Source organism: Hirundo rustica, chromosome 1, assembly GCF_015227805.2.
Source record: "Hirundo rustica isolate bHirRus1 chromosome 1, bHirRus1.pri.v3, whole genome shotgun sequence".
Taxonomy (NCBI): Eukaryota; Metazoa; Chordata; class Aves; order Passeriformes; family Hirundinidae; genus Hirundo; species Hirundo rustica.
The window spans coordinates 62,768,985-62,782,343 of NC_053450.1; the positions used below are offsets into that span (position 1 = coordinate 62,768,985).

The following is a 13,359-nucleotide window of genomic DNA, read 5'->3' on the forward strand; positions in this document are numbered from 1 at the left end:
CCTACTGAAGGGTACTATGACATTAAAGTTTCACTAGGGCTTGTTCGAGATGCATCGCCTAAATCCCCTGTTATGATCTGTTCTGTGGAGAGCAGTGCCGTGAGTTTGTGTAAGCAATAGCAATGGGGTTACACTACATGGCATTTCTCCGTGGGAGCTCCTCCAGAACAGCAAAGTATTTTATAAAAACAATTCACATAGAAGTGAACCACAAAACGAATGTGACAATTATCTGCTATGATTTTTAGCTCCAAGTCAGCTGCTATTTTGAGCCTCTCTGCTGTCCTCTTCCTGCTCTCCCAGCTCACATTTTTCACCAGATCAAGAAAGGCACAAACCTCAACATCACCTTAAAACCAATATTGGACTGGCTTCCCCAGTTGCACAGTGGGGATGAGAGAGATGGTCACTTCTAGGTCATGTTAATAGATTATTTACAGTTCTGAAGCTTCACTCAAGTACCACCAGGGATGCATAATTTCAAGTTTCTGTACTTTAGTGAAAGTTCATGAAATGCATAGCTACAGAAAGCATAGACATGTCATTCAGAGTTAGCTTTCCTGCAGCCGTAAGGGCCAGAATTTTTTAAGTACCATTTAAGTGATGTCTGTTTGAATCTGCACAGAAACAGCAACATGACTCAGCAGTATGAATTCTCCAAAGCCTTGTTATTTTGATTGGAATGGCAAATTTATATTAAGCACATAGGCTGACTATTGGGAATGGGTGCAGTGAGAGAAACAGACAGGAGATTCAGAGGTAGATAAGGGCCAGGGAAATGTGGAAAGATAAGAGGCAGAAGAAATGGAATTGGAGGGGCAGGAGAAGGCTAGCAGGGGTTGCTGATCACAGTGGCTCAGAACCTGGAAGTATAAATATTTAATGTCACTTGTGTCAGAATCAGGATACATTATAACATGCACCCATGGAGTATTTGCCACCAGGCGAGGAACCAAGCTTCAAACACCTTCTGCAAATTGGGATCCAGGTCTTCCTCATTCCCAGGACAATGGATGCTCTAACCTTTCCATAGAAAGTTGGACAAGGGAAAGCATCTTTCTCCACCTGTCCCACCTTTTGTGTGGAGCTTTAAGTGGTAGGTCCATTGAGAAAATTGTGTCCAGCAACTTCTGTATGCAGAATATCTACCCTGTAAATCCCAATAATACCTAGTTCCAAGCTACTCTGGACGTTAAGGCTTCCTGCTTACAGATGGTTTTAAATATGCACAGAAATGTAAAAGCTGGGGAGCTGTACTGGGAGAAAAATAGGAACAAAGACAACCTTGGATGCTGTTGCTTAAGGCAGCAGTTAGGCATCAATGTCTTTTGTAGACATAGCCACAAGTGCAGAAAGGTTATATTTTACACTTGATTTCATTGCCAGCCTCCTACTGCTAATGGAGTGCATCTTGCTGTGGGAAGCATCCATCCTAAATTTATACCCAGAGTATTTCTTGAGAATAATTTTTTTGTTTCTAAACCCCAAACTCAGATGGGCATTTGGCACAAATGCAATGTATCTTTTCTGCTTGAAATATTATTCATGATTTATCATTTTTCCTGGAGCATCTGACATGAGAGGAACGTTCTATGTGTTCCTTTCAAACTGCCTCATCCCACTCACTGATGTTAGTTCTTGCTCCTGATCTCAGCCCAATAATCACACGCCTCCAGCAGCTATTTACGTTTTCCTTTTCCTCCTTTCCCTTTCCCCTCTTTTTTTTTTTTTTTTTTTTTTTTTTTTTTTTTTTTTTTTTTTTTTTTTTTTACTTTTTAAAAGGACACTGGGAACTCTCCCTTTTTCTTCTTTTTGCCACAAGTTACACAACCCAGTGCACACCCAGGCTAAAACAAAAGGCGCAAGAAAAAGTAACCTTATCCAACTGAAAATTCAATATACTTCAAAAACATGTGAACTGTTGCTATTGTTCTAAAATTATTCTTCAAATTTATTCATAGGACTAACTTCTGTCCCACTTAATCAAGCCCATGGTGCCACATCGATAGGAAGCCCGATCCTTGCAGTGTAACAAACATGCAAATATACAAATTCCAAACACAGTTTTTTCCACACACTATAGTAATAGTCAGCTCTACAAAGCTGTTTGCCAGAAGTCACAAAGTAGATCCATTCTAGAGTCAGATATGGAAGGTGGGTGTCCTGGCTTCCACTTTTATTGCACTATGCACCAGATTTTACTGCTTCCCAAAAAGCAAAATGGCTCTAATGGAAGCAATTCTCTTGCATGTATTTCTTCAGGGAGCGATGCAAGAGACACAGGAGAAACAACTTAGGTATTACAGTAGTCATTAAATCCTTTTTTATCAGTTCCTAGGGAAGAATTTTCATACATGAGTGGCTTCAATTCTGCATTTAGAATCCAAATCAGCATTGAAATATTTACATGCTTCTCTTTTACGTGCTTGATAGCAGTGTCCAAAAGGACTTCAGCATCCTAGTCAGGCAAGCACATATTAAACTGGGCTCAGAATTCTGTGACTTTCCTCTCTCCATGCAGCACAAAAAACTTGACTTCTGAACACAAGTACATGTCTAAAATTTTCCTGCTTCACCATGTGTATTACAATAGAAGACATATATACAGAATTAACTACTCAGTGGGTACCATGTAGTTTATTATGTGAACCTGCATGCTCTCAGTAATTCAACCAAAATATTTAAACTGTCTTACCAAGGTCTGAGTACCCTGAAAACAATTCAATGAGATTGCTATTCAAAGGTTTGGCATGTTAAGCTTCTGATGGATTTTACTAACACTCACCTTTGCCATCTGTGAAGTTCCGTATACTAAGAATGTCATTAAGGTCCTGATAGTGGTTCTGCTTAATGTATGTTGTTTTCTCAGGAGTGTCCTGAAGTTGCATTGTGACCTCTTCCAAGTCTTTGTCCAGCTGCAAAGCAAAGAGAGTACAAATCCTTCAAAATTCAAGAGTCCTTGCTTCAGGTATCTGCACTGAGGCACAGCGTTCTATAATTAGACTGGAAGGCAGGTGGTAATACAGTTACTACACTCTGACAAATACAGTTTGCTTATAGCACTACCACACTACCTCTAAAAATAACGCTACAAGTAACAAATTGTGTTCAACTGTGATATTGCACACAGGCCATAGGAGAGGAATAAGCTTTAGTAGAAGCTAGAAGCTGTCCCTTTGACTGTAGAAGCAATTCAGTGTTCTGAGAAATGAGAGAGATACAGGCATAACAAAGCTCAGTCTGAAAACATCTCAACTATTTATTATCTACATGTAAAATTGTGTCATACATAACTATAACCATCTCATCCATCATATTATCAAACATATAGGAGAATATAAGGGAACTATGGCATGTCCAGTTGTGTGAGTGACTGCAGTCAGCTCTACCAGGAATGCACTTTTAGCACTGAGCAGAGCACGATGTGATCTCCTCAGAGGCTGACTTGTACTCAAATGTCAACAGCCCCAGTAAAAAAATTGCAGGAAACGAGATTCCTAATCCTCTTTGGAGCTGTGCAGGGTGTGGTGTCCAGAGTATGTCCTGCTCACTACTAGCTTAACTGAGTTAAAAGTGCTGAATTTATCTTTACATTATTCCTTATAGAACTGGGACATAGCCACTCAAACTAGATGAGCCAGAGAGGCAGCTGCTAGCCATGGTAGGGCATGTTCCAAATCCCTTTGACAATGCAACTGATTTAGACCCACTGGTTCTGGGAATTTAGTCTATTCAAACAAAGTCCAAAAGAAATAGGCAGGGCCCCCTGCAAGCATTAACGTGGCTGTTTTGATCAGCCTTACCTGGGCTCACCATCGTGAGCCCTGCGAGACACAGGCTGCAATCTTGTGTTAGGAGGCTTAGCAGGAAGAAACTACGGCAGAGTAAAGGAACAGAAATAGCCAACAGGCAGCTAGACCTTCATTAAAAATTTCAAGGCTCTCACGTGAAAGGGACCTGAATTAAATTACTTTAACGAGGCAGAGATAACTTTTACTTTTGGCCTCTTAGGTAGTCTGAGTAAATACCTTTTAGGTACCTAGGCAACTGTCATTTCTTAAGATCTGGGCAAAGAAATAACTGTCACAATAAAACAGTTTTCCTTCACGGTATAACAATACAGACTGAGAAAGAACAGGTTAATTTCTTTATGATATGATCAGTTATGGTTATCTTGTCTCAAGAACTGGGCAGTCTTCAAGACTGGTTTGTCATCATTTCAGGTCTACTGAGCAAGGATGGACATAACTATAAATGTACATGCTATGGCTCTAATGGAATTCATGTAGTCCACGTACTCAGCTTTTCCCTCAGCAGGTACTGAAGAAACCACCACCTTTGTGCCAAAACAGTCAGCTCACATGTTCATAAAGGTATTTTTCAACCTTAAGAAAACACGTAATTCTGTTTCATGGAAGATGTAAAAATCTGTCTAGCAAGTTTTTGAGCAAACTCTCAGAGAGGTTGAGAAATAAGAGCAACAGCAGCCTCAGAACTCAACCATAAACAGGAACAAAGACAGCCCTTCAGCGTCCCTGGGGCTGCGGATCTCTGTTACGCTTGCTTGTAAAGGTTACGCTTCTGGAGCTGTGGAGCTCAGCATGTCCATGTGAAACAGCAGGGTAATTGGCCTATCACAAATAAATAGGGCAAGTTTAATTCCATTTTGCTAAGGTACATTTTCATTTCATCACACCTGCTATGTATTTGCTGTACTAGTTAGCAACTCATATAAATTGTCTCTTTCCTATTATTTCTATGGGGGAAGTTAACTTTTTTCTCTAAAAAGTAGTCAGCATTTAAGCAGATTGCAGAATTGTAACAAAAACCAGTGAAAAATGAAGTGTCTAGGCAGTATATACAGTAAACAATACCTCTGTAATTTTCATTCTCAAGCGGTGGTTCTCTGACTGCAATCCTTCTAGTCGAGATGTGCTGGCCTGATTGACGCTGGTGACTGATGTTGATGTTTTTGAATCTTCTTTCTTTTGATTTTGAGTGAACTGAAACCGTCTGTTCTGTGTGGCTGCATCTGGATTTGTTCGCAGTGTGATGAGCTGAAAGGTTGAAAAGCCTTAAGAAACCCTGTTTTATTTTTGCAGCTATTTATTTTGTATCTCAAAATACTGAAAGGCAAAACAAAAGTTCCTTTTTGACTTTCAAGTATAAAACTCTGGAGAGTGAGCTCTGCTTGCCATGTGCACTAGTTGAGATCATTTCTGAATAACATTATAGAATAGGTTGAATGAAAATGATTATGAAAAGGGAAGCATTTAAAAAGTAGGAAAAAAATAATTCAAAAGATATTTATCTGTGTTTTAAATACATTAAAATATATTTTATATTCTATCAAATGCATTTTTCTCCTTCATTGATATATTTATACTTCCAAAGGATATATACCTTCCTCAAGAAAAAAAAATCTGCCAAACCCAAGCACAATTTTATCTGAAATTTTTCATTTCCTACAAGTTACAAGTAACACTCAAACAATGAGAGACATGAAGCAGGAGTATTAACAGAGAGAACTCATGGGAGATTGCACTCTGGAGATAACAGAAACTTAATTAGCTTTTAGCAACCCAAAATAAACCAAATCTGTTCAAACAAATTAAATAATTCACTTAAAAAAAGGTTAACCTTAAACATATTTAATTTAAGCAAATCTAAGTAAAATTTAACACTCAGTGACAATGTGAAAATATCACCTCGACATGAGGAGAGAAAGCTACTGCTGTGTGGCAGCAGGAAGAGAGATTCTCAGATTACTCTAGAGAATACAAAATTTATGTTACTTGCCAAGCAGCATACATATATATTTATATACAGACAAAGCTGAAGGAGATCCCTGTCCTGAGAGGATAGGCACAGAATCATAAATCCAAAAGTGTTGAGTTGTCTGAAAAGAAAGAACGGGCAATCATTTTGTATGCACAGTCCAGCCAGATTTTGTGGAATAGCCGCATTTTTTAGCCAATTCCTCTTATTCTTAAGAGCGTGGAACTGCTCTGTAGCGCCAGTGGCATGAAGTAAGGACCTGACTTCTGATCAAGAGAGATCTGACTGCTCAGACTCTGAAGAGTGTGGTCCCTGGCATGTATTTACAAGCCAAGGCTGCAGATTGGGATGATGCTTGCAGATAATACATTTCATTTTTCAGGTGGCAAAGTAGATGGAGAAGGCTAAGGTGCTCTGTGTCTTCTTCACCTTACTTTTCACTGGTAAAACTTGCCTTCAAAAATTCCAGACCTCTAAAGTAATTGAATACATCAAATTCAGCCAACTTGACAAGTTGTCTGCCTGAGGATTAAGGGAACTGGTCCATCTTATCATAAGGCTACTCCCAGTTACTTTTGGAACATGATGTTGATTTTGAGCAGTTTTTGAAGACTGGAACAAAGGAAAGGTCACAGTTGCGTTCAGGAGATATGAGAGAAGAATTTGGAGAAATGCCTCCTTGCCACCTCAATCCATTGGGGATACTGCAGCAAATCCTCTGGGGAACCATTTTCAAACTTATTAAGAAGTTATTAAGAATGATTAGAAGCAGCCACTGTTGATTAATGAAAGAGAAATCCTGCCTGACCAACCTGATTTATAGCTGTCTTCAGTGAGATGTCTGGGCTGGTAGATGAGGGTAAAGAGCTATTTTTCTGGACTCAGGCAAAGATTTAACACTGTCTCCCAGAGCATCGTCATAGTTAAACTGATAAAGTGACTGGGCAAGGGACCACTGAAGTGGATTCAAACTGGGCTGAACTGACAGGCTCAGAGGATTGTGGCAGCCAGTTGCTAATGCTGTTCCTCAGTCTGGAAAAGAAGAGGCCAGGGCCAAAAAGAATCTTTTAAAGCTAGACAAAGGGAAATACTAAGTCCTGCCCTTGAGGAGAAATAAAACTCAAACACCTACCCAAACAGCATGAGGGCTATTGGGCTGGAAAGTACCTTTCCAGTAAAGGCACTGGAAACTGTGGTGGAACATGAGTCAACAGCACCCTGAGGCAATGGAGGTGATCCTTTCTTTCCATTCAGCCTGAGACAGAGCACACCTGGGGTATTGTGTCCAGGTTTGGGCTGCCCAGAACAAGAGAGAAATAGGTATATTAAAGAAAGCCCAGAGAAGGGTCACAAAGATGCTGAAGAAGGTCACAGCCCTTATGATACAAGTAGAGATTGATTACTTAGCCTTGAGATAGAAGACATTTGGGGGGGGTTGCATTAGTCATGTGTATTCAATATATGATGGAAGAGAGTAAAGGGGATGGAGGCAGACGCTTCTCAATGAATTGCAGTGAAAGCAAATCTGAAAACAAAATTTTTGCTTAAACATCAGAAAAAACTTTTCCTACTGTGCACGTGGTCAAATGCTGGTAGAGATACTCAGAGGAGTTGGGAATTTACTCATCTTGAAGTAACCAAGACCCAGCTGCTTAAAGCCCTGGGTATCTTGCTGTAGCTGAACCTTCCTAGCGGAAAGTGTCTTCACTCCCAAAATTCGCTTCAAATTAGGCTGGTTGAAATAACTGATGTGTCTTAGTCCCAGACCAAAAACTACATGAAGTTAAAGGTGAAAATGGCAATTACAAAGCTTCTTAAAGCAGCAGGCAAAAGTGTTACAAGATTAAAGTTCTGCAATTTGATGTGGTCTAAGTTCAAACTGAATATAAGACAGAAGTATTGCCATTGAATTTTCTTCACCTAGGAGTTTATAGCTAAAGATTGGGTTTTGCTACAGGGACATAGTGAAATGAATTAATTCACATGGTGTGGACTAGATTAAAAAGTCCATGGCAATATTGTTGGCTCATGCTGTACAAAGAATCAGGTCAGATGAGATTTTAAATTTATTTTTCTACCACAAAGTCAGTAGAACTTATAGCTTGCTGTCTTACATCTGTGCAGTTTCAATTTTCACAAAGGGTCAACACTGAATATCCACAGAGCCAATTGCAAATAGGCATAAAATGCTACCAACACAGAAAATGAATGTTTTAATCCCTGGAACTGATTTTGCCTTGCTGCTTTGCAGGAAACTGGATCAGAATTAATGTGTTAATACCATTGAAGCCAGAAATGGTATGCACTTGCTGGGCAACTACAAGTGAGTCCAGTGTTGCGTCTCAAATTGGATGGAGTAGAAAAAATGGAAGGACATGGGAGCTTCATAAATGTGGATAAGCTTGTGACAATTACTTCACAAAGAGAGAATGCATATGAAGATTTTTTTTCTTTTAAAGAAGTGAAGGGTATGCTGAAAAGTACTATAGACACCTTGGTCCTTAAAACAATAATTAATTTCTTACAGGAAAAGTTAATTTCTTACAGGAAAAATATACATAACAGGCACTTGGATTCTGCTGACACCTGCTACAAGATATCCTTGAATGCAGACATCTATAATGGCATTAACAATGTTTGGAAAGTTTTTGACTGGATAACAAGAATGTGTACAGTTAATATAAGTACGATGCAGTATAATGCTATCAACATATGTACCTTTAAATGGAGAGGGTAATGAACATTTTTTCCTCTGATCTCTCTTACACTGCTATGGGATTTTCTTCATTTTTTTTTTTTTTTTTTTCTGAGGCACTTGGTACTAAACAAAATGGCAATGGACGAATTGGACATTTAACTGGAGAAGTATAGTAATTGCCATGTTATGAGTAAATAAGATTAGCTGAGCTGACAAGAAGGAAGGGGAAAATGTCATGTTTCATTCCTTAGTATGTCTACATCATTGAGTAGTTGCCTATTTAGATTCATAAAAGGGCTGTGGGGTAAAATTGAATTTCAGCACTGTTGACCCAGGAGACTGCTGAAGATTAGTTAAAAGGAATACACTTCACTCAGTATAGCAGAGAAGTAGTGGCACTCACCTGGCTCAGAACCACATAACTGCTTGCATCTTTCCAGTCAGTTTAATAAATGAAAATGTCTTCATTAACATCCCCTGTGCTTGATGAGCAGCAGGCTTTAGCATTCACCAGAAATCTGCCTAAGTCTCCAAGATTGTACTAATTTATGACATAATTGCTTGAGGGGAGAGATTTGGTGCCTGTCTCACACTAACATCTTACCTAGATATACAAACCAGGTAGTGTTGGATATAATCTTCTGTGGTGTCCAGATGAGGTATTGTGTAACCTGTGCTGAGGGGAGAGTGCTTGTCAGGTGTCCTGCTGTGACTGTGGCACAGCATGGCCAGAGGAGATGTAGGACAATATATACAAGTGCTAGAAGACCTCTCCAGCTGTGAAAACACTCACATGGGCATTGGAAGTGCTGCAGTCCAGCCCCTGATTCAACATCCTTTTTTTTGTACCTTATCCAATGATGAATTTTATTGCTAAATAGCTAAGCATTTGGAAATCCGACAACGCATGGAAAGAGGTTAGGGACTTCATGCTAGGAGGCTATGGTTCATGTTTGTATTTTGAGTGAAAAAGAACTGAGGGGAAAAATGAGGGTAGGGTAATTGGGGTTTAAAAGAAGATCAAAGAAGATCAGAGGAAGAGGTTAAAAAAGGAATCAGACAAGTAATTTCAGAGCTTGTGACAAGAGAAGAGAAGGATGGGCAAAGGAGCATGAAAGAAAAGGGGCAAAGGGCATGGGCAGCATTAATAATTCCCTTTGAAGAGAGTTCTGACATTCTTTGGAGGTATATTTGGCATTAGAGTTTTAATATGGCTTGCCCACTCTAAATCTTGCAGTGTTTCAAAATACACTCTATTGCCGTGTTTGTGAATGTTCCTTCATTTTAGAACAAAGTTGTGATTTTTCCCTAAGGTCCAGAACAAAAATATGACCATACATGTCTGTATGGCTTTTTAATATTTGAGAAGTGAATTGCAAAACTTGCAAAAACATCCTGTTTAGTCAGTCCTGGAGAATGAGTTACTTTGGGGTTTTTTTTGCAGATCACAAATCAGCTTCTATTGCTATTCTGTGCCTCTAATTTCTTTCAGGGGTTACACTTTGAGATAGGGTTATTAGCTTGTTTCTCTTGCTTCTTTTGTACACATAGTTCTTGGTCTCCCAGTAAATGGGATGCCATTTAGCACCAGAAAATACTGACTATTTGCTCAATACATTAATTGAATGTGGTCCAATAAAGAGACTTATAAATAACTTGAAAAATCTAAAAACAGATTCTAGAGGCAAAAATACCTACATTTTGCCTTGCAAATGTTTCAGACATCCAACCACATATGTATCTAATTTGGGGTAATAAGCTATGTTTGCACAAGCCACTTAAAATTAATACGATTGAACATTTCACTTCAAAAAATCAAATGCCTTCCCTAGTACTTGAGCCTTTGCTAAGTAAGCTTACCTAAAAACAAGTTTTCAATTCCTTCAAGGTCTGTCATATTCATGTCTAAAGCTTAACTCTGCAAGGGAACTGATCAAGTTCCAGCCCTCTGTAAGTATCTTCTTGATTCTTCCAACAAGGCACAATGAACTTGTCCTCAGAGCCCACAAGAGCAAAAAGAAATGAAAGCATGTGTCTCCCAGTCTGTGCCTCACCTAGTCCTTTAATATACCCATTAATAAATACAACTTTAGTGACAGAATTTGCAGCATATGTACAGTTTTCCTCTGAGGTACTGACAAAGCCTATTGTATCATTGTAAATGAACACTTAGAAGTTTCAACACAATTGATCTCTTATCGTGGTAGTGAACTAAAAAGATCTTACTATTTTGTAGGAACAGAGATCTTGATTATCTTGTTCAGGATATGTAAGAATCTTAGAATATCCTGGGAAGGGACCCATTGGGATCACTGAAGTCCAGCTCCTGGCCCTGCATAGGAATACCCCAAGGATCACACCAAGTGCCTAAGAGCACTGCTCAAATGCTTCTTGAACTATGTCAGGCTGGTGCTGTTACCACTTCCCTGGAGATCCCTTTCCAGTGCCCAATTACCCTCTGGGTGAAGAATCTTTTCTAATATTCAACCTAAAACTCCCCAGAGACAGCTTTATGCCATTCCTTTCATACCTGTTACTGGTCACCAAAAAGAAAAGGGAAGAGAAGAAAAACATGGCAGAGCAGACAAGAGGACTTGTCTCCCCTGAATCTCTACTTACATCTCCACACTCTCCAAAAATTTCCTGGAAGTTGGAAATAGAAACTATTCCATTGAAACTATAGAAACCAACTTTTGTTTCCCCAGTTACAATTTCAGCAAAAATATAGGCATTAGAAGCTCAGGTATTCACACTTTCTCCAAAATGTCATGAAGCTTTGTTTTTCCTTCAGGGTCTGGAGAGAAAAGTTTATAGATGGGCTTGGTTAAGAATTCATGCACATCCTCTGCACTTGATAAACACCCACATGTTACATCATTATTACAAAACAGTAGGAAAAAAAAATCCAGATCCATGCAAAACAAATTCACCCACCTTAGGTACAAACACAAGGCAGAGAGTAATGGTGCTGCAGAATATTATGACTAAAGCAACGATGCAAAACTGCACATTGGGTTGGTCCCGAGTAAGGAACGAAACAGCAGCACCGATAATGCACATTATCCCCACGTTGTATACGCTCATTCCGATGTATTTGCTGTCGTTCAAAGCAGGAATGCTGACATTTCGTGTCTCCCAGGCGAGGAAACACCCAAATAACTGAAATGGCAAAAGAAGGAGAAACGATGATAGTTCTAAGAGGAATTTGCTGTCCTCCAGAAAAAAGCACTAATTTAAAACAAGTATGTTTTCCAACTTGACAAATATAGGCGATATTACAATTCAGAGATATACACCTACCTTTTCCTCAATGTCTAATTACCTATGTGATTTGTTTTGCCCACTAGGATAGATTCCTGCTCTAACAAAAAAAAAAGTGAAACCTAAAATTAGTCCTGATTGGAACAAATGTTTCTAAATGCTATGGTTATCTTTATTTCATATTTTAAACAAATTTTAAAGACTGTCCTTCTTGTTTCTTTTCAAGGATTCCAGTAAAGATATAATGTGCATTGTTATTTTAGCTATTTTTAGCAGCTGTTCTCAATATACTCTTATCAATCCAGCTATTCATTACATGATTATCACCTACATTAATAAGCAGCAGTGCCAAGATGTGCCCCATGAGAGATAAGTATACAATGTAGAAAGTGTCACCCGAGTTGTTCAGATTACAATTATAATGTCTTTTATTATAGTGGGAGTTGGTAATGGCCTTTCAATTGCCGTTGTCTAATGATTTCTGGCATAAAACATTCTTGTGGCAAATTTTTGTTTGCTTTTTTCCTTTGGTGTGTTTTTAAGTTTTAGCCCCTTTGTTATTTGCAATATGCTTTTGCAATTCAGCAGGGGAAAGCCTTTAGTGGAAGGAAGCCATCTCCATGCTTGAAATTTAATTAGATTTTTCTGCAACATGAACTGCTGCAGACAATTATCTTCTTCCTCTTGCATTCCTCAGAGGAGTTCGGGCAATGCAGTAAAAGCCTAAATGAACTCAAGATGTCGTAAATAGGTAACCCAGCCTACAGTGTAGGCAAAACCCTGTATGGTGCCTTGGGAAGCATGACAGGCAGTGTATTGGATGGAAGGAAAGGACAGAAAGAGGAACTATTACTAAGGTCCAGGACATGGTTTCCATGTTTTCTAGCTCTTTTTCTGATCACAGTGAAGGGACAGACAAGAAGAATGAACAAAGGTGTGCACTCATTGACCTTAGTAGCCTTCCTCCCAGACCATCACATTTGTCCACTGCCGTATCATGGAGACAATATTCTCTTTTATATAACTTCAATTTTTGTGCAATCCATGAAATTGGGGGTCAGTGGTGATGCCATTTGGGGGATTAAGTTGTCTATTATAGTTTACCTTCTATTCTTCTGTGTTGGTTCTTTTTGGTTTTTTTTTGTTTTGTTTTGTTTTTTTTTTTTTTTTCCCCACTTTGGCAAAAAACCTGGACTAGAAGAACAGTGTTTGGTTGCCAGACAAGCAAAAGAGGATAGGGAAGTGGCAGATTGATGAGACTGATGTTTGCTCTACAAACTTGGGTTTCAACCCAAGTTGTAGTAACACCAGGCCACTAGTAATTCAAGTTTCCTTGATTATTTGCTTAGTTTTAATATCAAATAACAATGGCAACAAAGCCAATCACTTGTGACTCAGCTACTTTGCACTCCCACAGGCACTTGCAGGCGGCAGCCACCTACCTACTCATCCAGGCACTTCCACCCAGGACACGCTGCTGAGCTGTCAGCCCTGCCCTCCCTGAGCTTGTCTGCTGGCTTATTTCATTCTCTTGCCTACAGCACATATGTCACCCTGCCACATGGTCATGAACAGAGATGGCTGGGAGGCTTTGGCAGATTAGGCATTTACTTTCAGCCATG

The 13,359-nt window shown here is 39.2% G+C and overlaps 1 protein-coding gene across 2 annotated transcripts in view; it reads right to left on the reverse strand.

Moving 5' to 3' along the window:
* GABBR2 (gamma-aminobutyric acid type B receptor subunit 2) overlaps positions 1–13,359 on the reverse strand; it is a 460,554-nt gene that overhangs the window by 15,309 nt on the left and 431,886 nt on the right. For both annotated transcript variants that reach the window (XM_040084650.2, XM_040084641.2), the window contains 3 exons: positions 11,411–11,635; positions 4,875–5,057; positions 2,786–2,915 (listed from right to left, as the gene is read on the reverse strand). In XM_040084650.2, the coding sequence (XP_039940584.1) occupies positions 2,786–2,915; positions 4,875–5,057; positions 11,411–11,635 (538 nt within the window). The remainder of the gene's footprint in view (positions 1–2,785; positions 2,916–4,874; positions 5,058–11,410; positions 11,636–13,359) is intronic.